The sequence below is a fragment of the Spea bombifrons genome, chromosome 5 (genome assembly GCF_027358695.1).
Source record: "Spea bombifrons isolate aSpeBom1 chromosome 5, aSpeBom1.2.pri, whole genome shotgun sequence".
Classification (NCBI taxonomy): domain Eukaryota; kingdom Metazoa; phylum Chordata; class Amphibia; order Anura; family Pelobatidae; genus Spea; species Spea bombifrons.
The window spans coordinates 2152066-2177273 of NC_071091.1; the positions used below are offsets into that span (position 1 = coordinate 2152066).

The 25208-nt window shown below is 42.9% G+C and overlaps 1 protein-coding gene across 1 annotated transcript; it reads left to right on the plus strand.

Moving 5' to 3' along the window:
- The first annotated feature begins 322 nt into the window (after positions 1–322).
- Positions 323–24763, plus strand: ALS2CL (ALS2 C-terminal like). Its single transcript, XM_053468338.1, has 26 exons — positions 323–460; positions 1604–1709; positions 1847–2036; positions 3513–3578; positions 6200–6362; positions 6596–6721; positions 7750–7869; positions 8463–8539; positions 8805–8871; positions 10358–10554; positions 11750–11815; positions 12124–12222; positions 13037–13198; positions 14899–15010; positions 15522–15599; positions 16383–16513; positions 16600–16773; positions 17283–17376; positions 18329–18486; positions 19526–19597; positions 19922–20098; positions 21181–21223; positions 21492–21553; positions 21701–21850; positions 22522–22618; positions 22936–24763. Exons 1-26 carry the CDS (start codon positions 359–361, stop codon positions 22984–22986), a joined length of 2940 nt encoding a protein of 979 aa, XP_053324313.1. The 5' UTR covers positions 323–358; the 3' UTR covers positions 22987–24763.
- Positions 24764–25208: the final 445 nt, after the last annotated feature.

The following is a 25208-nucleotide window of genomic DNA, read 5'->3' on the forward strand; positions in this document are numbered from 1 at the left end:
AAGCATCAGCTCAGTGCGGTGTTGGAGCCGGGAAAGTCACCCAAAATATCACATGACTGACAGCGACGGCGGCTCCAGGTCTGCACATAAAGGGGGTTTATTGGGGCAAAATTAGATAAAACCAGGTTTTTGTCACCGACTGACATTTTTATGATATATTTCCCATTCTAAGCTTCTGGACAGTAGATGATGCTGAGATGATGAGCAAATAAGTTAAATCACAATCATGGCTTTTTTTCTATAAAGAATGATTGATCTGGGTTGAATCGCTCCCATCTGATCTTCCAACGTGTTTTTCCTCCCCATCTGTAGAATATCAGATGGATGTTGAGATCGGGGCTCCGCCGTTCCTCCTGTGATGTCCAGACCTGAGAATAAACCGCTGTCACGGCGCCTCGGCCAGAAACGCATCACTTCTCCGAGGAGCTCCGCGATGCCCTTAGACAACGCGTCCCTCGCGGTAACGCCACGCATTTAATAACGCATTCCGTATCGTTACTGAGCGAGGCCAAAATACACTCCTGTGTTCCAACGGCCCTTTATCACTCCCATCACTCCTGTGTTCCAACGGCCCTTTATCACTCCCATCACTCCTGTGTTCCAACGGCCCTTTATCACTCCCATCACTCCTGTGTTCCAATGGCCCTTTATCACTCCCATCACTCCTGTGTTCCAACGGCCCTTTATCACTCCCATCACTCCTGTGTTCCAATGGCCCTTTATCACTCCCATCACTCCTGTGTTCCAATGGCCCTTTATCACTCCCATCACTCCTGTGTTCCAATGGCCCTTTATCACTCCCATCACTCCTGTGTTCCAATGGCCCTTTATCACTCCCATCACTCCTGTGTTCCAACGGCCCTTTATCACTCCTGTGTTCCAATGGCCCTTTATCACTCCCATCACTCCTGTGTCCCAACGGCCCTTTATCACTCCCATCACTCCTGTGTTCCAATGGCCCTTTATCACTCCCCTCACTCCTGTGTTCCAATGGCCCTTTATCACTCCCATCACTCCTGTGTTCCAATTTAAACAATACATTTTAAACAATAAATATTAATATTAATTTCTAGAAAAAATCCATAATAATTGTCCAGGTAAAAAAAATTAAAGGTCACAACTGTCAATGGAACACAGCCATTCTTTAGCTGAGTTTGGTAATGCTAAGATTCTTACATTCATTTACCCTTTGTACAGCGCTACGGAGTCTGATGGCGCTATATAAAACAATATTAAAATCATAACATTAGAATAGGTGATACATGAAGTTTACACAAGCTTTTGGAGACAATACAAATAATGTTCCCAGTTTTCACATTTTATTTATTTTTTAACAATTTTGGCAACAATGAATTTTTATGTATTTATACAACAAAAAATCCATAAAAATTCAGGTTAATAAAATCTGCTTTTTATGTTAAAAAACCCCTCTCAATATTAGGATTTTCCATGTCCTTGTAAGAACGTCTCCAAAATGTATATTTTTTTTTTAACGAATACATGTATTGGCTTCTGCATTTTTTGTTATTTGTGATTATTATTATTAATCGTTTACATCATAAATGTATTCAGCGTTGACTATAATATCTTGTTTATCGCACAGAGTGTAAGCCGCAGAGCAGCCGAATCGCTATTACATTCCGACGGGGACTTTTTAATCACCTTGTCTCGGATTGACTCGCTGGTACTTAGCTTGTTACTGCAAGCCGGTAAGTCTGACCACCCTCGTAAAATGATCCGTTCCTGGTGTTTCTGGAACAAAAATGCCTAATTCAGCCTAATTCAAAAATGCCACCAATCAGCCTTTTACACGTCCAGCTCATATTCCTTTACTTGTACCGTTTAGATGAAAACGATGCAGTCGGCCAAGACCACCTGAAGTCAATCAGGCTTGTCAAAAAGCATTTCCGTGCCCTGTGGGACCTAACGGCCGAGTGCCATCGGGTTCTTAAGGAGCTACACGAGAACTCATCAGCGGACGTCTCCGACCTCTACATCATCAAAGACCAAAGAGACTTTATACACGCGTACACTCAGTAAGTATCTGGGGCTCATATCTGTTTCCCCCAACGATATACCGCTGCTACCCTTCCCACCATACCCCATATGCCTTTCCCCAAAACGTTATACCGCTGCTACCCTTCCCACCATACCCCATATGCCTTTACCCCAAACGATATACCGCTGCTACCCTTCCCACCATACCCCATATGCCTTTACCCCAAACGATATACCGCTGCTACCCTTCCCACCATACCCCATATGCCTTTCCGCCAAACATTGTACCGCTGCTACCCTTCCCACCATACCCCATATGCCTTTCCCCCCAAACATTTCCTCGACCCTGCTTTTTTTTACCCCCCAGAGGATGCTGATCCCTATCTCTTTAATCTCTTTCATCATCCCGGATGCTGATGGATCAATATGCCTGAAAGGGTTAACTTTATGTAGATTTATGTTGATACGCGTGAAATAAAAAGTTACTAAAATTGTAACGTTTCAAAAACAAGGTTTCTAGAGATTTATGTTTGAACCGATAACTTTGTAACTATTTTTTGGAATAATTCACTTTTGGAGTTTATATGATTATTTTTGGTGTTTTATAATTTTTTTTTTTTTTTTTATGGATGTTTGGTTTTTGTAATTTCTATCGTTTTGCCGTTTGCCGGGGTTTGCGGTTTACACGTTGAGTTCACGCGTCGTCGGAATCCGGTACTGGAACGGTTTTCATGAGAAATCAGCAAATATTGTCAAAGCGAAATGGAAAATCAAACTTAGTGTTTTTGTCCCTCGGCGTCAAAGTAAATCCTGCGGGGCGCGGCCGACACGTATTCTGTGCTCATGCAAGAAAGTCTTACAGGGGGAGACGGGTTTACAGGAACGGGTCACATGACAATTTAGAGCTCCTGGCACAAAATCAGTGATAATTTGACGCGGTTAAATAATTCTTTTTATGGGAAGGAGACGAGGAACGTTTTTAATGCTGTTTTTTTCCTTACAAAAATGTTAAACTCAGCAAAGCAACAGCAGCTTTAATGGGATTGGAGAAATGAGATAAACATCTAATTTTCTCCAATTTTATTTTAAAAAAATCCCTTCAAAGGACATCAAAAATAAAAAACCTGTAACTAGCTGCCTGTGTTAAGGCAAATATTATTATTGTTATTATTCATTTATTATGTAATTATTATTATTTATTATTACTTTTATTACTGTTAATAATACTAATAATGTTATTATTTATTAATATTGTGATTATTGCCATTTAGCCAAAATTACAAATCAATCTCCTTTAAAAACGTTATTGCATTCACAGCAAATAGCGAAGAAATAAATTCCATTATCCTTCTTCTAAAAATAACTTGGTTACACAAATAGCCCCTCCCCGGACACGCCCCTAACCACACCCCTTTTAAATATTGCAATGTTTTAAGGAAAGCGCATTTTTATATTTTAATACATAATTTTACATATTTTATATCTTTGTCTTTTTTTTCTTTCTTTTTTTGCAGATATTTTCAATCCGTCACAAATCACCTGGTGACAAAAGGGTTCGACAAGATCTCTAAAGCAACGAGGTACAGTAACAGAGTGTATAACGCGGAGATAACGAGGCGGGGCCATGTGCGGCAAAACCAGCCAATCCCAACGCCCCATACTGATCCCCCCCACCGACAGGACGCCACGTCTACCACACTTACACCATTAGGTGGCCACTGACCTTAAAGTGCCAGCGTCACCATACACGGTGCTGGGGGGTTATATTACTGTATACAGCGCTGGGGGTTATATTACTGTATACAGTGCTGGGGGTTATTACTGTATACAGCGCTGGGGGGTTATATTACTGTATACAGCGCTGGGGGTTATATTACTCTATACAGCGCTGGGGGTTATATTACTGTATACAGTGCTGGGGGATATATTACTGTATACAGCGCTGGGGATTATATTACTGTATACAGCGCTGGGGGTTATATTACTGTATACAGCGCTGGGGGTTATATTACTGTATACAGCGCTGGGGTTATATTACTGTATACAGCGCTGGGGGTTATATTACTGTATACAGCGCTGGGGTTATATTACTGTATACAGCGCTGGGGGGTTATATTACTGTATACAGCGCTGGGGGTTATATTACTGTATACAGCGCTGGTGGGTTATATTACTGTATACAGCGCGGGGGGTTATATTACTGTATACAGCGCTGGGGGTTATATTACTGTATACAGCACTGGGGGTTATATTACTGTATACAGCGCTGGGGGGTTATATTACTGTATACAGCGCTGGGGGGGTTATATTACTGTATACAGCGCTGGGGTTATATTACTGTATACAGCGCTGGGGGGTTATATTACTGTATACAGCGCTGGGGGTTATATTACTGTATACAGCGCTGGGGTTATATTACTGTATACAGCGCTGGGGGGGTTATATTACTGTATACAGCGCTGGGGGTTATATTACTGTATACAGCGCTGGGGGTTATATTACTGTATACAGCGCTGGGGGTTATATTACTGTATACAGCACTGGGGGGTTATATTACTGTATACAGCACTGGGGGGTTATATTACTGTATACAGCGCTGGGGGGTTATATTACTGTATACAGCGCTGGGGGGTTATATTACTGTATACAGCGCTGGGGGTTATATTACTGTATACAGCGCTGGGGGTTATATTACTGTATACAGCGCTGGGGGTTATATTACTGTATACAGCACTGGGGGTTATATTACTGTATACAGCACTGGGGGGTTATATTACTGTATACAGTGCTGGTGGTTATATTACTGTATACAGCGCTGGGGGTTATATTACTGTATACAGCGCTGGGGTTATATTACTGTATACAGCGCTGGGGGGGTTATATTACTGTATACAGCGCTGGGGGTTATATTACTGTATACAGCGCTGGGGGGTTATATTACTGTATACAGCGCTGGGGGGTTATTACTATAAACAGCACTGGGGGGTTATATTACTGTATACAGCACTGGGGGGTTATATTACTGTATACAGTGCTGGTGGTTATATTACTTTATACAGCGCTGGGGGTTATATTACTGTATACAGCGCTGGGGGTTATATTACTGTATACAGCGCTGGGTGTTATATTACTGTATACAGCGCTGGGGGGGTTATATTACTGTATACAGTGCTGGGGGTTATATTACTGTATACAGCGCTGGGGGTTATATTACTGTATACAGCGCTGGGGGGTTATATTACTGTATACAGCGCTGGGGGTTATATTACTGTATACAGCGCTGGGGGGTTATATTACTGTATACAGCGCTAGGGGTTATATTACTGTATACAGCGCTGGGGGTTATATTACTGTATACAGCGCTGGGGGTTATATTACTGTATACAGTGCTGGGGGGTTATATTACTGTATACAGCGCTGGGGGTTATATTACTGTATACAGTGCTGGGGGTTATATTACTGTATACAGTGCTGGGGGGTTATATTACTGTATACAGAGCTGGGGGGTTATATTACTGTATACAGCGCTGGGGGTTATATTACTGTATACAGCGCTGGGGGTTATATTACTGTATACAGCGCTGGGGGTTATATTACTGTATACAGTGCTGGGGGTTATATTACTGTATACAGCACGGGGGGGTTATATTACTGTATACAGCGCCGGGGGGTTATATTACTGTATACAGCGCTGGGGGTTATATTACTGTATACAGCGCTGGGGGTTATATTACTGTATACAGCGCTGGGGGTTATATTACTGTATACAGCACTGGGGGTTATATTACTGTATACAGCGCTGGGGGGGTTATATTACTGTATACAGCGCTGGGGGGGTTATATTACTGTATACAGCGCTGGGGGTTATATTACTGTATACAGCGCTGGGGGGTTATATTACTGTATACAGTGCTGGAGGTTATATTACTGTATACAGCACGGGGGGGGGGTATATTACTGTATACAGCGCTGGGGGTTATATTACTGTATACAGCGCTGGGGGGGTTATATTACTGTATACAGCGCGGGGGGTTATATTACTGTATACAGCGCTGGGGGGGTTATATTACTGTATACAGCACGGGGGGGTTATATTACTGTATACAGCACTGGGGGGGGTGTATTACTGTATACAGCACTGGGGTGGTATATTACTGTGTATATAATTGTCACCGGGTCTCATCTCTCTCGCCCCACGCAGCGCTTACTGGAAAAGCAATAAAAATAATCTGAAGGTGCTGATCGGAGAGACTTCTGAGGTTTCCGTCTCCGTGTTCCTGCAGAGACTCTTCACCGAACCCTTGCGAGATCACGTGCAGACGTACTCCCTGCTACTCTCAAAGCTCAATGGAGAATTCTTTCAGGTAAGGCACATTTGGCACGTGGGCTAACAATCAAAGGTTCCAAACAAGGAGGTGTTGGCAGCAAGTTCTATATTTTTTTGTACAGCGCCGCAGCATATGATGGCGCTATTTAAATAAATAAATAATACTGTTTATAATAATGTGAAATCAGCAAATACAGCATCGCCCTGATCGCCAGTTCCCGATAGTTTCAAACATTATTTCCGTTTAATGAATAATGAATAATCTATCAGGAGGGAAGCGCGTTGGGGGCCGATTCACTAAACGCCTTCGTGGATCTGCAGACGTTTATCAGCCAAGCTTTGGACGAAGCCTCCCAGACGAAGCTGTTGTGGGCGTCGTTATCCAGCAAAATAACCGTAAGTCACCCAATCAGAAGCTTCTCTTTCTTATTATTCTGATGTCACTAAAACCCCAAAATGCAGTAAATTTCACGATTTATTTGAGCCTCGCTATAGCATAGAATTTAAGCTTTTATTTATTTTTTTACAATAAATATTTTGATTGGCTGACCTGGATTCTCCCCTGCCCCCCCCTGTAGGTGATCACATGATATTATCTTCCAATAGGATAAGGACCTGTTGATGTTATCGAGCGGAACGGGGTCATGTGACTTATTTACAAAAAAAAGCCCGGCTTAACATGCTTTTCCCTTAATTTACTTTACTGAGAGGGTGGTAGATAAGTGGAGCAGCTCCCCAGCAGAGGTGGTAGAGGGTAATACAGCGAGGGGATTAAACATGCGTGGGATAGACATACGGCTCCTGAATCTAAGACGAGACCAACGACTGATTAAGGTTTGAGTGTCTCTGGATTGGGGGGGTCTCGGGATCTCTTGAGGGGATTGAGATGATTGAGGACCCCCACGGCCCCCCTCGGATCTCTAATTAATTTGGTCCTGAGACTCCCCCATATTAACCCTTTAATAGCTGATCACACGGGTCCTGTTGCAGGGACTCGCTAATGTTGGCAACCAAATGATTGTAATAACGGTCGTTATGGAAACTGCGACTTGTCAGGAGGTGAATATTTTCTGGATAGTCACCTGTGCTCAAGCAGGGATTCCAGCTGTGATAAAGCAGGGAGAAAAGCACCAATCGGGGGGAATATGAAGGCTTCAAACTGTGTGACCCCAGAACCTGCCCATTTGCCCCAAGACCACGAGACTGGGGTAGAAACCCTGAGAATCTGCCCATCAGAGGCTCCTCGTGAGGTTGGAGGAAACCCTCATGGCTCTTTAGTAGAAATGAGAAGATTAAGTTCACCGAGTGAAGTTTAGAGGACTTTGTGGTCTCCTCCTCGCTAAATGATGAATGATATTCCTGTCTCCCCCCCGATGAGGGGGTCTCTGTGTTTTTGGGCCGTAATCAGCGCTTTGCTCTTCCAGGCCGCGCTGTGTACGGCGGAGCGGCGGCTCCAGGAGGACAGCAGACTCGTCCCGATCAGCGTCTCCCCGGGAAAACACGACCGGGTCCTGCTGTTTGACGACATCCTGGTGATTCTGCAGGTGGGCGGCCGGCGCGCAGCCATCGGTAGCGAGTATCACAGAGCGCGGCCATCGGTAGCGAGTATCACAGAGCGCGGCCAACGGCAGCGAGTATCACAGAGCGCGGCCATCGGTAGCGAGTATCACAGAGCGCGGCCATCGGCAGCGAGTATCGCAGAGCGCGGCCATCGGCAGCGAGTATCGCAGAGCGCGGCCATCGGCAGCGAGTATCGCAGAGCGCGGCCATCGGCAGCGAGTATCGCAGAGCGCGGCCATCGGCAGCGAGTATCGCAGAGCGCGGCCATCGGCAGCGAGTATCGCAGAGCGCGGCCATCGGCAGCGAGTATCGCAGAGCGCGGCCATCGGCAGCGAGTATCGCAGAGCGCGGCCATCGGCAGCGAGTATCGCAGAGCGCGGCCATCGGCAGCGAGTATCGCAGAGCGCGGCCATCGGTAGCGAGTATCGCAGAGCGCGGCCATCGGTAGCGAGTATCACAGAGCGCGGCCATCGGTAGCGAGTATCACAGAGCGCGGCCATCGGTAGCGAGTATCACAGAGCGCGGCGCGTTCCGCGTCATTAAACTCACGCCGCCCCTTACCTGTCTTTTATTGAAGGGGAACGAGATATTCCGGTGCGACTTAAAGACGGTTTGGGTGGATTCGTCGACGAGGCAGAAATCTCATCAAACCAGGTGAGCGTCACTTACACTTAGCTAGGAGAAGGGGGTAGATAAGTGGAGCAGCCTCCCAGCAGAAGTGGTAGAGGGTAATACAGCGAGGGTATTAAACATGCATGGGATAGACATACGGCTCCTGAATCTAAGACGAGACCAACGACTGATTAAGGTTTGAGTCTTTACAGCAGGAGAAACGGGCGACCAGACGGGGGCCGGATGGGGGCCGATCTGCCGGCGGGTTCTGGGTTTCTATTAAACATTTTTTTTTATTGCTTTGCAGCCTCTCCCTGCGCGTCGTCACCCCAGAGGAGGAATTCCTGCTTTCTGCCAAAGAACCTCAGCATCAGGTGATTGATCTATACATTGTACAGGGGGCCGGTCACTGATTTATCTATACATTATACAGGGGCTGGTCACTGATTTATCTATACATTATACAGGGGGCCGGTCACTGATTTATCTATACATTATACAGGGGGCCGGTCACTGATTTATCTATACATTATACAGGGACCGGTCACTGATTTATCTATACATTATACAGGGGGCCGGTCACTGATTTATCTATACATTATACAGGGGGCCGGTCACTGATTTATCTATACGTTGTACAGGGGGCCGGTCACTGATTTATCTATACATTGTACAGGGGGCCGGTCACTGATTTATCTATACATTATACAGAGGGCCGGCTCGCTGATTTATCTATACGTTATACAGGGGGCCGGTCACTGATTTATCTATACATTATACAGAGGGCCGGCTCGCTGATTTATCTATACGTTATACAGGGGGCCGGTCACTGATTTATCTATACATTATACAGGGGCCGGCTCACTGCATTAACTATACATTATACAGGGGGCCGTAAATATGTGTAAATTATACACATAATCTTTTGCCAATCCTGCCCCCAAACAGCTTCCTGGTGCCAACCTCATCCCTTAACCTGCTTACCAGTCCTAACATTGTCCCAAAAACAGCTTCCCAGTGCCACCCCGGCCCCCTAATATCTTCCCAGTGCCAACCTTGTTCTCACCTCCGTTTCCCAGCGCACCTGGCTGAGCTCTGATTGGTTCCTCCACGCAGCCGTTCATCTCTCATTCGTACAGATTTTATGTAATCTCGTTATGAAATCATTTATTGCGTTTTCTCTGATTTCGAAGACGTTAATGATGCGATGGGGGGGGTTAAAAAGTTCCTTTCAGATTTCTTGGAAAACCTATAAAAAAATATAAAAAATGGGAGGGACGTTACTGTGTGATCCATACACAGCTTTATAAAGGGAAGCCGGAACGTCTGCTCTGAACCGACAGCACCTGGAGAAACTACTTCTGTGTTCCCGAGACACCGAGGAGGAAGCCCAGACCCCGCCGGCACATCTGGCCCCATCCGGCCCCCGTCTAGTCGCCCGTTTCTCCTGCTGTAAAGACTCAAACCTTAATCAGTCGTTGGTCTTGTCTTAGATTCAGGAGCCGTATGTCTATCCCATGCATGTTTAATACCCTTACTGTATTACCCTCTACCACTTCTGCTGGGAGGCTGTTCCACCTTTAGACTACTCATCTCTCAGAAGGTTAAGGATTCCTAATCTGTGATTCCCCTGGAGACTGAAAACTGGTTTGTCAGGATTCGTTCTGCTTAAGAGTCTTTACAGCCGGAAAAAAATGGCGGACTAGACGGGCCGGGTGGGCCGGATCTCCTGGCAGGTTCTGGGTTCTTATAAATTAATTTGTGATTTAAGAAATAAAAAATGTTTTATAATCTGCGCTGAATTTGGAAATTCCATAGAAATGACATTTTCCGGATTATTTATTTATTTATTTATTTTAGACTTTGTGGTTCTGGAAACTCAACCAGCTCATTCGCCAGAATCTGACCGGGAGGAGAGACTTCCCGCCGTGGGGGAAAACGGGAGACGCCAACGGCCCCCCGACAAGCCGCTTCTGTACCTACACCTACAAAAACGACGGGCGCTTCAAAAACGCCGTATATGAGGGAGAGATGTCCTGGGGAAAGCCTCACGGCAAGTGAGTGACGCACGTTACTGCCCCTCATTCGGAGCGGACTACAACTCCCATTCGCAGCCAGGGAGGACAATGTTCCAGGACCCCCAAAATCCCCAAGTCTCACTAGGAGTTGGCCTTAAAAGCCCTTACGAGACACCAGGTCGGGAGAAAATCCTACAGTGTGGGGCCACATCCCATGCATGTTTAAATCCCCTCGCTAGATTAGCCTCTACCACTTCTGCTGGGAAGCTGTTCCATTTATCTACCACCCTCTCAGTAAAATATAGTGCGTATAGAGAAGTATTTCCACTTAAATACCAAGTATGAGAAGCTCACCACCCAAAGGTGCGTCCCCAGCTTGAGAGCGTCTCCATCTAAATATGAGTCTGATCCTGCCCCAAGGTGGGTCCTGAACCGGGGCAGAATGTGAGGCAAATTTCCACTTCGCGAGGGAACCAACAACCCCGGACCTACGTTTTCGGGGCCTTCATAAGTCTCATCAGTGGGGGACGGTTGGTCTCTCTCTAAGCACACGACAGTAAGGAGGTCCATGTCTGGACTCAACTCTTCACTTGGGATGAACCCCAAGAGATCCCCGAAGGGTGAAATACCCCACAAAACGAATTTCCCTCACGAATTGCCCCCTTGGGGCAGGTCCAGACTGCCATGTTGATCCGTAATTGCGAGGAGAGCGAAAACCTACCCTGTTCCCAATCGGGGGCTGCACCGTATGGCATTTAACCCTTCGGGGATCTCTTGGGGTTCACCCTGAGTGTAGAGGCCGGTCGTGGACCTCCTCGCTCTCTTGTGCCTAGAGAGACCATCTGGACCCCACTGATGAGGACAATGAAGGCCGAACACAGAGGTCTGGGGTCGTTGGTTCCCTCGTGAAGGGGGAATTCGCCTCGCGTTTCGGTTCTGGGCGGCCATTTGTGGTGAGAAATGCAGATGGAGATTTTTTTCTCTGTAATGGAGCTGAAGCCCTAAAGCCCGCGATGCTCCCAGGCGGGGGTCTCACCGTTATCCTATGAAGTAGCTGCCCGCTTTTGGCGAGCATCGGACATGTTTTGGATCCAATTTCTTTAGTTTGACGTTTATTTTTCAGCCTAAAAAAGGGGCGAGGACCATAACTTTTAAGTGTGTTTCTCAATAAATACCAGCTTTTTGGAGATCGTTTTTTTACTGCTAATGAGCTTCTTCCGTGTCGCTGGCGCAGGGGGACGTTAAAGTGGCCGGATGGATCCAATCATGTCGGGGACTTCGAATTTGGCCAGGAAAATGGGTAAGTGCCATAAATCTGAAACAATATATTCTATTATTAAAATATTTGGTGCTGAATCATTGTCGGCCCTTCGAAAAATATTCAACCCAAAGGACATAGAACACCAGGTTCTGACTGTTCTAGAACCTTCTCTCTCTCTAATGGAATGAAAGTTCCTGTCTGATAGAACATGGTTCCTCAATAATGGTCCAAGATGGAGCCACCAGTTCTTGTTGTTGGTCTCCATTGGTGGACAGAATGTCTTCAGACGCCAACGTTCCTCAAATTAAGGAAGCGCGTGGTAAATCTTTCCATTTTCGTGCTTTTAGGTTTGGGATCTGTCTGGTTCCGAGCGCTCTCCAGGACAGATACGACTGCTACAAATGCCACTGGGTGAACGGGGTCATGCAGGGATATGGCATCTGTGAGTAAGTAATGGAGCTCAGCAGGACAGGGCCTGGCGGGTGTTAATGGTCCTGGAACGCCACACAAAAGGCTACGGTTAATATTAACTGTCGTGGGACTCAGCAGACTCGGGTGTGTTGCCATTTGAATTATTAGGATAGGATAACCGGGTATATAAGACATTTATATAAAGATGGAGGCAAAACACACAGGTACTCCTTGCTTCTGTGTCTTTACTGAAACAAATATTAACTGCTTCTCTTCCTGTTCAGGAGGAAGGGGGAGATAACAACAAAAACTTTATTTATACTTATCTTAACCATACAATGTATCACATAGGCTATAGCACTGTGAGAGCACTTTCAGATTATATCTCAACAGGGTGATATTTATGACGTAGAACGCAACAGGACCAAGCGACTGGTATTAATGAGCACAGAACTCATGGGACTCAGCAGAACCTGACTTAGGTGATATTAATGACCATGGAACCCAGCAGGACAGGGTCTGACTGGTATTACTGGCCACGGAACTCAGCAGGACAGGGTCTGACTGGTATTAATTGGTATAGAACCCAGCAGGACAGGGTCTGACTGGTATTAATTGGTATGGAACTCAGCAGGACAGGGTCTGACTGGTATTAATTGGTATGGAACTCAGCAGGACAGGGTTTTACTGGTATTAATGGCCACGGAACTCAGCAGCACAGGGTTTTACTGGTATTAATTGGTATGGAACTCAGCAGGACAGGGTTTTACTGGTATTAATGGCCACGGAACTCAGCAGGACAGGATATTACACTCAGTTTCACCAAATCTTACTGTGTTTTTGCGCCAGCTACGCGGATGAATCCACCTACAAAGGATACTTTAAAGACAACATGCGCCACGGCTTCGGGGTCCTGGAAAATCTCAATTCTGCCACAAACCCCTTTAAATACACCGGGAACTGGTGGAGGGACAAGAAGTCGGGATACGGCGTATGGGAGAACACGGACAAGTACGTGGAGCATAAGGGGTTAAGGGAAAAAAAAAAAGGGAAATAAGGGGCGATGCACATTTTAAGCCGACCAATCAAATGATTAAAGCTGCTGTCCCGCCTACTCTGCTGAATTTAACCCCTTAGTTCCCCTATAGACGTACCGGGACGTCCAAAAAACGCCCACAAAGAAACCCCTATGGACGTCCCGGTACGTCCAGCCTTTCGTGCAGCGTCAGGGACACATCCCTGCCGCTGCACGGGAGACCAGGCTGTCGTTTGACAGCCTGGACTCCCCCCTGGCAGCAGAAGCCGGCATTGCCGGCTTTCTGCTGCCCGATCTCCCGTAACAGCTTCCGGCATGAAAGCCGGTAAGCTGTTACGGTTGAAAGTGCCCGATCGCGCGATCGCGCAGTTGAAACGCGCGATCGGGCATTCCCTTCCGGGTTACGTCACTGCTGACGTAACCCGGAAGGTCATCGGAGGACAGGATATCCCCTGCGGGGATAGCCTGCCCTCCGATGAGGCACAGAGACGCTGCGATCTCTATGCAGGTCTGTGAGGACCTGCATAGAGATCACAGTGTGATCGGTGCAGGGGGATCGCGGGGAGGGGAGTGAGAGACCATCTCTCTCACTCCCCCTCCCGTCCTGTAAGAAAAAGCAGAAAAAAAAAAACGGTTAGTCATTTAAAAAATAATATTAAAAAAATCATTAAAATATTAATATAAATAATACAAAAAAAAATTATAATGTGGGCTGTGATGTCATTGTGACATCACTGGCATGTTCAGGAGGTCCCTAGGAGGACCTCTAACCATTACTGTGTAAAAATAATATATAAAAAATAAAAAAAAATGTAAAAAAATTAAAATAAAAAAAAAATTAAAAAAAATATATAAAAAAAGATAATAAAAAAATTATTAAAAAACCTTACATCCCATTGCCCTAGCATAACATCTAGCCAGTATAACCCTCCTGCCCCCGTTCACAACCCCCAAACCCGTTAAGCCATAGGCATACAAATTTTACAAAATTGTACACCTAATAGAACGCTCCCTGGTGCTGGGAAAGTCTGGAAAATCTATATAAATTGGGTATTTCTGAAATCAGGACACCTGAATTAATAAACTTGGAGGGGATTTTCCATCACTTTACCTAATTTTGTGAGGATTCAGAGGGAAAATGTAAAAAAAAATTAGTTTAATTTTCTAATCTTCGCTAGTTTTTACTAAATTTCTCATTCTAAATTTCCAGCTAATCATCCAACTATGGTATCAAACGAAAGCTCTATCTCTCCTTGAAAAAACGATATATAGTTTACATGGGTACACTATTCACAGGAACAGAGAATAATCGCTAAACCGACATACCCCAAAAATGGCAAAATTGCTCTGGGCTTTGAGGTACCAAAAACCCCTGGGATTGAAGGGGTTAATACCGTTGTGATTAAACACAGCATTGGAAACAGACAGAAATAAGTCTTTGATCATGTCAAATTGTTCCCTTATTCATAATTTTGCAGGGGGCCACTTAATTGTCATGTGACACCAAGGCAAGCCCTGATAGGATGTTGCCATTATTGTTTCATAGGTTCTATTTCGCGCCATCATATTAAGCCTGCTAGGCGGTGTAATTGTGTTTTTGTCTAAGTGGAACAGCAGCATTAAAAGGCTGGATTGTGGGTAACGATTGCCGTCCTAACGATGTTTGTATCCGCAGAGGGGAGCGTTATATTGGAATGTGGCAGGATAATCTCAAGCATGGTCCCGGGATAGTCCTCACTGATTCAGGGAAATGTTTCCAAGGGTCGTTTATCCTAAACAAGTTGGTGGTAAGTCATCTTCCTTGGTTGGGGGATACTCTTTTGAGAGGGTGGTAGATCAGTGGAGCATCCTCCCAGCAGAGGTGGTAGAGGGTAATACAGTGAGGGTATTAAGCATGCATGGGATAGACATACGGCTCCTGAATCTAAGGCGAGACCAACGACTGATTAAGGTTTGAGTCTTTACAGCAGGAGAAACGGGCGACTAGACTGGGGCCGGATGGGGCCGATCTGCCGACAGGCTCTAAGTTTCTATGAGACGTTATGAATTTGGGTTATTTCAATAATTCTCAATTAACTAATTGCTAACGTTAATTTTACGAATAAGATTAAAGTTAAATAAATTAGTTAATTTAATAATTGTAATCAGTTTTTGAATTTTTTTTAAATTAAAAGTAGCACTGAAATTACCTTTTCTTTTGTTTTTCTATCAAATTAAGGTTTTCCTCACAGTTTTTATTGAAATGCTGTTTTTTTAAATTGAGAATTAACTGAAATGTTTCTTTTGTTTTTTGGTCAGGGCGCGGGCGTTCTGCTTTCAGAGGACGGCTCGGTGTACGAGGGGGAGTTCACGGAGGAATGTTTATTGGCCGGGAAGGTGAGGGCGATTTCTCGTATATTTCTTAAAAAAAGCATTTTAGACGCATTGGCAGAAAACCGTCCGGTTTCCTTTGTGACGTTTAATATATTATATTATTATTCTGGAAAAGATTGAGATTAAGCAATTCAATTATATCCCTGAAATATTAATTTCTATTTCAGTTCAAAAATATACATATTATCAGTGAAGTTTAGTATTATAGTACTTTTCCAGAGCATTCTATATCTGCCCCAAATTAGATAGATGAATAACCCCCCCCAAAAAAATGTCAACACAGTTTCTCTAAAAATTATTTTTTAATTATTATTATTATTATTATTATTATTATTATTATTGTTGTTTTCATTATTGTGATTATTTTTATTCTATTTCAATAGTAATAATAAGTTATTGTTTCTATTTTATTTCATTGTTATTACTATTTTATTTATTCTATTTAAATTTGTATTGTTTTTATTTTATTTAAATTATCATATTTATTTTGTAATTTATTATTATTTTGTATATTATTATTATAAACAATATTATTATATTTATTATTATTATTATTATAATAAATCATAGTTAATAATAAATGATCCTGGGCAGTTTTAGTAAATGTAATGTGTATTTCGGGACTGCCTTCTACTAGATAAAAGCAGAGGCGGAATAATAAGGTGGGCCGCAGGCTGGTCATAGATTTTATATAATTAAAATTCCCCGTATTTGTTTGTGTTTCTGCCCCCTTGGGGGGTTATTATTGGCATTCACTGAGGGATTTGTACTTTTTGTCTCTATAAGGGAAAGCTGACGTTTAATAACGGCTTCACGCTGGTCGGGACGTTCAATATAAACCCAAACTCCGGCCTCCTGACTCAGGGGGTCCTTAACACGTCGAGTGAGGACCAGAACGAGAGCGTGGAGCGGAAATTGTAAGTCAGCGGTCATAAAAGAGCGCCGTCCTGTATCTCATACGGCCCGAAGGAGGACTAATTATTATTTTTATTTCACCCCAAAGCCAGCTCGGTGTGGGATTATTCCCCGTGGAGGAGCGGTGGCCGGGGGTCTTCGAACACTTCCAGAAGTTCCTGGAAATGGGCTGCAAAAGAGACACGGAAGAGTCCTTCTTGGGGTTTCATGTCAAGCTAAGCAAAAAACTCCAGAAATCTCAAGAGTATCTCTATTGCCAGAGGTGAGGGGCTTTAAAGCTGCAGTTCCACCAAGACGAGATTCATTGCCCTCTTTAGTATGATCTTAGAAGATCCGTCGTTTTATTCATTTAATCACATAAAAGCAGCTCCGGTTCCCATGGCAGATCCTGATTTTGTGTCACATGACAATTAAGTGTTCCCGGCAAAAATGATGAAACATTTTTAATTCAGCGTAATTGGGAATGATGTTTCTGAAACTGCATTTATTATTAACAAAAGTGTCAAGCTGGGACAGAACCTTTAATCCTTTCATGTAAGACGGTGTTTAACCCCTTCCGGATGCAGGCGGATACGTCCTAAACATGCATCTGATTGGCCGGCTGTCAGAGGCTGGGTAATGGCGCCAAGAGATTTGTTTAATATTCCCAGTCGAGGCATTTAAAGAGAATCTGCCCAACATACGATAAAAGCGTAATAGGCGACAGGATCTGCCGACGCTCAGGATTCCTCACCCCCCCATACTGTATATTCACTAAAACGTTCATTCCAGAGACAATGAAGACGTATCCGGTCAGATAGAAGATATAATGAAAGAGATCAGCCTTCTCTCGGAGCAGGAATCCGTGCGGATCTACCTGGAAAAGGTACAAGTCCTCAACTTCAGCAAATTTACTATTTTTCACTAGTAACCTAGTAATATAGTAACCTATTAACATAATGATATAGTAAACTAGTAACATAGTGACCAAGCAATATTGTTACCTACTAACATATTAATATAATGATATAATAATATAGTAATATAGTATTCAGTAATACAGTAACATAATTACATAGTAAAATAATTATATAATAATATAGTATCATAGTCATATAATAAAATGATATAGTAACGTAGTAAAATAATGATATAGTAACTTAGTAATATAGTAACAAAGTAATAAAGTAACCTAGTAATATAATATAATAAAATGATATAGTAACTAGGGTGAAAAAAGATCTAAGTCCCTCATGTTCCCGTCTACTGATCCTTCCTGATTTTGATCCAAAAGAAGGCAAAAAAAAACTCCAACTAAAATATTTTTTCTATTTCTGCCACATAGGCGGGAAAATTCTTTCTTAACTCAGAAAGCCAATCAGATTCCTCCTCGCATTGAAAAGCTCTAACATATGACTGTTTTTTTCTACCATTTATTCCCCCTGTATGTTCTGCTTTTACCCCTTTTGGAGGCATCCAGTGTATCGGCAGTGGATTCCGTACCTTTACTGCCCTCACTTCCTGTGTTGTGGATTTTTTTACTGGTTCCTTTGTTGTATTTGGAATCATATTAAGAAGTTTCTGAGTTACCCCGAGACGATCCAAAATGTATCACCCTACAGAATTTTTAAAATTCTTACCCCCAAAAAAATGTATGGTATATTCGGGGGGGGGGCGAAATCCCGCTGTATTCCCACCAGCGGAGCTGATTTAGCTTAGACATTAGCCGGGAGCGTCGGTCGGTATTAACCCTTCCTAATCTGCGTCCTCATCACGCGGGGTGGAAATGGTTTCTGTTCCTTGACCCGTTTTTATATATTTTTTAATTTCCGTTCCAGGCTTTAAAGTCTCCGCTCCACCCTTTCAGAAAACTGGCGAAGACGCTGTCGGTGGTCTTCCAGGCTACGTACTCTGGGATAGGGGCCAACCTTCACCTTCTAGACATGGCGCAGGAGGAAATAAAACACTACGCCACGAAGGTCTGGGAATTTTACAGGTATGGACCTCGTCTCTGGATCTCGGGACCCCCGTTTATTTATTTATTTATATGTAAAGTCTTTTGCGGTTTGAATGAGATTTTTGGAGATGTCCCAAGGCTTCAGGGAGATGGGTAGGGGGTCTGTCAGCGAAGCCCCCAGAAAGCCCGAAAGGTTTCATAAATGTAATGCTGTCTGAAGATACAGTTGTGTCCAGATTGTGTGATTTATAACATGGGTGCTAAGTTTACACTTTACAAGGTGGTTACCAATATGTTTGGTTTTGCCTGATTATGCATATTTTTTCAAATTTGTTGATTAACAAAAGAACAATTTTCTTCGTTTCAAATTGTTGGAAATGCTTGTATTTTTTTGTCCAAATTAGACTTAAGCGTTCGGATTCATCTAAATTTACATTTTAATGCAGTTTGCTTTCTGAAGCAGAAAGCTCAGAATTTATTATTTGCATTTTGTTGCCTTTTCAGAGTGAGAGAGAGCGAGGCAGCATGAGTGAGTAAGAGAGAGTGAGAGCATGAGACAGCATAAGTGAGTGAGAGCATGAGTGAGTGAGAGAGAGTGTGTGTAAGAGAGGGCATGAGACAGTGTGCATCAGGGATATTCTTGCTTGTGTCGGGCTGGCAGGAGAATCGACCTCCATTTCCATGAGACTCCCAGAGACTTTGGACCTCTGCGTTTGATCCATACATCAGATCCGATACATCGTTTTATTCCTTCGTTCCCATTTAGTTACATGTAAGATGGGCGAAGACTCAATAAATCCCCCCCACCCCAAGGAAATATTGTTGATGATTCTTGGCTGATTCCATGGCGACTTCCATGGGCGCTCTGAGAATGAATCAGGTGACAACTACCATTTTTGGTCGGTTGATGTCACGAGTGATTGCGTGATGTCAGCATCATGATGCTCTAGTGCTACTTTCCCCCATAGCTTCTCCTGGGCTCCTGAGACTTCTCCCAAACCGCGTACCGAGAGCCTCCAGCCAGAGGGCCGACATCAAAGGGCATCTTACTGAAAAAAAGCTTTTTCTCTGTTTTAAGGGCCTTGATGGTTATGGCAGCGGAGAAAAATAATAAGATTCCTCCGGCGCTGGGCAACGAGGAAGAGATCAGGTAACCAAAGTAACTCATGGACCATTTATTATCCCACAACCATGCTTTCCGTCTGTAAACTAATCGTGTTCTGCTTTGTGTAGCGACCGACATGTGCGGGCCCAGACCCGCACATTTACCCGACGTGGGCATCTCTTACCTTTTACACCCCCAGGCAGACTCCATCGCGGGCATCCCAAAACGATGCCTATGCCAAATGCCTATCCCATACATGTTTAAATCCCCTCATTGTATTACCCTCTACCACTTCTGCTGGGAGGCTGCTCTACTTTTCTACCAAGAAAAAAAGTGATGCTTATAACGCGGCCTTCATTTTTTTCCCAGTGATGACTTGAATCCGACCACTACAGTTCTCCCTCTTCTTCTACCTCAGTTCCACCCAGACCTGTTCATGTTGTACATGCTGTATCACCAGCAGGAGGATGCCTATTACTGGCAGGGCATAATCCGCCTGGGGATCCTCACCGACACCAAGCTGCTGGAATTCCTGGACGTACAGAAGTGAGTCCGTGTCTATAATACAGGAGTTTGAAGAAGAGCTAAACGTTGCCTCTCCTTGACTTCTCTGTGTTGTATTAAGGGTTCATTCTGGGGTTCCTCATCACAGCAAACGGGGTCCCCAGGAGAAAAAAAAAGTACAATTATTAACCCCTTAATGACAAAGCCCAATGGGTTTAGGGACCGCCCATTGTCCTTAAGGGGTTAATTGTGCAAATGGACCAAAAACGATTTTGTTATCTTTTTGGTCCATTTGTTTCGGACCAATGTAGGGAGGGCTTTTTTACTTTCGCTGTCATTCGCCCTCATTCATGCACTCTCTCACCCTCTCATTCACGCACTCTCTCACTATCATTCACGCTTTATCGGAATGTCTCCCTACCTTTTCCGCTTTCGTGTCCCTGTCTTCATTCCTTATCTTGCATCTTCTTGTTCTGTCTTCGTCAGCTGCTCCAACAAGTCTTCTGTCTTTGTCCGCTTCTCCTTGGACAACGGGACAGAGTCATGACCTCTGTGATCTTCTGCAAAATGGCAGAGCTTCCGGTCGGAGGGACAGAATGTGCCCAGAAGCTCCGCCATTTTGTGGAAGTTCACTGGAGGCCATGTGCTTTTCCCTTTGTCCAATGAGAAGCGGACACAGAACGAAGACTTTATGAGCAGCGGAAGAAGGCAAAATAACCAAGACAGAAGAACAACGAGATGCAAGATCAGAAGCGGCGCTGCGCAGTACAGAGCCAGGGACACAGAAGTGATCGGCAGAGAAGGTAGGGAGACATTCAGAAAGAGATTGAATGAGAGTGTGAGAGTGTGAATGAAATAATGAGTGAGAGTATTTAATAAAATGTAAATGAAAATTCTGAGCTTTTCGCTTTAGTTTGTTTCGTTGGGGGAGGGTCCCTCCTAATTTTCAGTGATTCCTACAAATTGTCCAAATATGCAAATTTCATTAAAATTGCAATTCGTGCAAATCGAAATGTACAAGTCTAATAATTAATACCTAATAATAATAAAAAAAACATGATATATGTAAAATTATTTTGTATAATTTTCTTTTTTTTTAACATTGTTTTATTTTATTTTATTAGGCAACTATGGCCCCTGAAGGAGATTAAACTAACAGCCAATCAGGTGAGAGTTTCTCTCCCCAGCATTTATAATAAACTAAACCTCTATCATCGGACATAAGCCTTAGAAGCCCTGCTGACCCCACTGATGGTGCAACACATCACAAATAACACTATCTGTGACATCACAGATTCCTCTTAAACGTGCATCATAAACGTGTCATAAATGCTGTGTTTTTTGGTTTTTTTTGTTAACGTCTAATCCTTCTTTTTATCACTCGCGTTACAGACGAGCCTCCCCAGCTTTCATTTTCCTTCCCTTATTTTTTCAGAGATACTCAATCGTCCGACACAAATGTTTCCATTCCGCCATCGAATCACTTCAGAAGATCATGTACGTCACTCCCGCTTTAGCCAGCGTCTCATTTTAGCTTAAAAAACATTGGTTCATAGAATTATTAGAATATTTCCCGGCTCTTATCGCACATCATTTATAAAAATGTATAAAAATGTATATTTTTTTTTTTTTTTTTTTTTTTAGCACGACGGTAGATCCCAAAGAGAAGCTGGAGATCATACTGAAGACGTACACGGAAATCGAGACGACTGTGTCCAGAGTGGTGGATAAGGATTATAAGCTTCCCATGGACGACTTGTTACCGTTACTGATATACGTCGCGTCTCGAGCCGGGTAATAAGAAATGTTGGTTAAAAACATTAAAAAATATAAACCAACATCACCATATCTAACACCTACTGGTTGGTGGATGGTTCTTGGCGTGTCTTAAAGATAACTAGTTTCGATTCTGTTAACGACTTTTTTTCCCCGCTACATTTTATAGAGTAATTATTGCTACTCCAGTTGAATATAAAAATATTAATTTTTTTCTATTATTATTTGTTTTTAATCCATTGCATAATTTTATTTTATACTAAATGTTGGTGGTATTTGAGAGCAACGTAGAGGGCAAAACATGAGTGCTCAATAAAAAATATTCAAACTTCTTGATATTTAACTTCTACACATAATCCGCTGACTCTCTAACCACGAGCCACGTACTAGAGAAGGGCAAAAAAAACTTAAAAAAATTAATTTTGGATCGTTAAAACCCTTCAATGCTCCTTAAGGCTTGGGGACTTATGGACAGGTGAAACATTTTCTTTTCTCTTGCTGGACACAAAGTTTCCATTAGCCTAAAAACACTGGTGAGAAAGTTGAGTTTGGTTAAAATAGAAAGTTTTTTTTTTTTTTTTTTGTTTTTTTTTTTTTGCGGAAATGTCCACGACGTGGCGATTGTCCACTTGTCAAAGTTCCATTTGAAGATATTCTTTGTGAGCCAATAACTGTATTTTGTCGTGCAGGATCCAGCGTCTGGGAGCAGAAATCCACTTTATCCGTGATTTCATGGATCCCAGCAACAGGGGAGGAATCTATGATTTCCTTCTAACGGCTCTTGAGGTCAGTATGAAAAATTAAACCACCTATAAGTCCCACGATACCCGACCTACGATACCCTACTGCTCCAGTGGCTATACAATGTATGTTATCTGTAAATAAAAAAAAAACAAAAAACATTATATTTAAAAAAAAAAACCAAAAAAAAAAACTACCAAAAGACTGTGGAATGATGCATAATAATCACATGGGGTCAGGGGTACCCTGTTAACAGCATATTTAATATATTTTCTTCCATAATGCTGACCCGTGCTCTGATGGGGGTATAATTATTGAAGCGGCCAATTATTTATCCTTACTTCTGTTTTTTATCTCTCCAGTCTTGTTATGAACACATTCAGAAAGAAGAGATCCGACACTGCAAATACTAGCTTCTTACTCGGGCTGTGAATGGCGCATGTTCGAAGGTGAATCCGACGGAAATCGGGATCTGAAGCACTAAACAGTTTCATATTTTTATACTAAAAACAAGTCTATTCCGGGAAATCCTACTGACTGCTAAATACTGGCAGTAAATATACCAAGATGGACGCCGTACACAAAAAGTCATGGATAAAGACCACGGTCAAGGACTTTAATGATTGTATAAAGGGAAATGAGAGCGACCATGTGTATTATGTTTAGCTGTCGTCCCACTATGTTCATATACGTAGGCATCACTGGGAGATGGTGCTAGAGCTCATTTTCAGTTGAAACGGTTCTGCGGGGGTGGGAACATCCCAATGTCCCGCCCCGTTTGAAGGTTCTTTAAATACTAAATACAGGCAGAGCTGGATTTCCTATAAGGCAGGTTAGGCACATTCATCTGAACGTTCCTCCCAGCTTCCATCTATAAACTGTCTACACAGCATTTTATTTATTTTTATATTAAGCGGAAAGGGGTCCAGAAAGGAAACTAATCCAGTTTGCCCACATCTATACTGCCCTAGGGTATTACGTGTAAAAAGAACACTTAGCATTCATAACATTGTGTTATAATAATCAAAAGGCTGACTATAAGGGCCATTGTTAAGAGGTCCGTGTACAAGATAATAAGAGACGCCGGTGATTCCTTATCGCGATCACCTGTGGTGCAGTTTAGAATTCAGGAATGAGAATTATTCTATGTTAGAATTTAAGTAAAGGGAATTTATTATAGGAGAAATGGATTTGCCCTAAACATTTGACAAGGATACATATCGAGAAGCACTGATGTTAGAAAATGGGTCATACGCTAATATTTAGATCAATTTAGGCACTAGAGACACATAGCTCGTAACATTACGCTGTAACATTATATTAGTCTACCTGCAAGTAGATTAAGAAGCTCTTTACAGAGTGAGGACTCTGCGGCTAAGAAGCCCTTAACAGTTTGTTTGTGGATATATTTAAATTGGCGAGCCAGCCGTCGGATGACACAACCAAGCCAGATTCGCTGGAAGGACATAAAGGTGAAAAGAGGAGGAGGAGTTTAACCATCTCAGATGTTGTCACCGCCCCTGAAGAGCTGAGTGGAGAGCTGAGCTCAGTAAATTCAGCAATTGCTTGTTAAATTTATCTCAAAGACGACCCAGACTTTCTCCTGGAACCATTAAGGACTCGGCCAAGACTCCAACAGGGTCAGCTGAACTCATCAGAATCCTAGAGACTTTAAATTGAATTCTGCAGCTATCCAGCAACCAAACGGAATGTGGACAGTTTAGGCTGAATTCGCCCAGTTTAGGGTGAACGCCCAACTTCAAGATACTCAGGTTATAATGAAATAATTATTGGTTTTTAAATTAACTTGGTGCAACCCTGGGTTAGGGAATGATGGGATATTATAACATTTGCTACGAGAAAACATTATTTTTTTGTGAGGTTGTGCTGGGTTCCTTTAAGGCTTTGTGTAAAATACTAGAATTGAGCTCTTTTTGAAAGCCACATTTGTATAGCCTGTAAATATTTATTAATTTATAGTAATCTATTTATTAGTAGAGACACAAAAAACAGAAGAAATATATTTTTTAAAACACAAAAAAAAACAAACACTAAATAAAATCTGGGCAAAACACTTGTATCTTTAGAAGAGACTTTTCATAAAACCTCTTTTTTGGTTAGAATTTCATAATCTTTAACAAATGGTTTTGTTTTCTATGTCAATAAAATGGGAGATTTTGGAAATATTAAGATTCAACTTTTTCTTTTTTTGTAAACCACACAAAAAAATGGAATTTCGGGATGTACCAAATTAAAAACTAAAGATAGAAATAATTGTCTAAATATAATTGCTTCCCAATGTACCATCTTACCCAAGGTTGATATCAAATGCTATCATTACGCCCCAAAATTTCAAATAGCTTAAGGGGGCATTTTTGTTGTAAGGGGTGTAGTTAGAGGCGTGGCTGGGGTTTATTTTAGAAGCATAATGGGGTTTATTTATCCCGTTTAATTTATAAAGCCGTTTCCTGCTGTTTCTATACACATTATCGGGGCTTTTAGGGCTGTAGAACCCTGCGATCCCCTCATACCCAGCAAACATTCTGACCTCCTAGAAAAGAGGGGCATCAGGGGAGGAGAGAGAGGAATCAGGAAAAGAGGGAGACCAGAAAGGAAATGAATATATATATCCCTG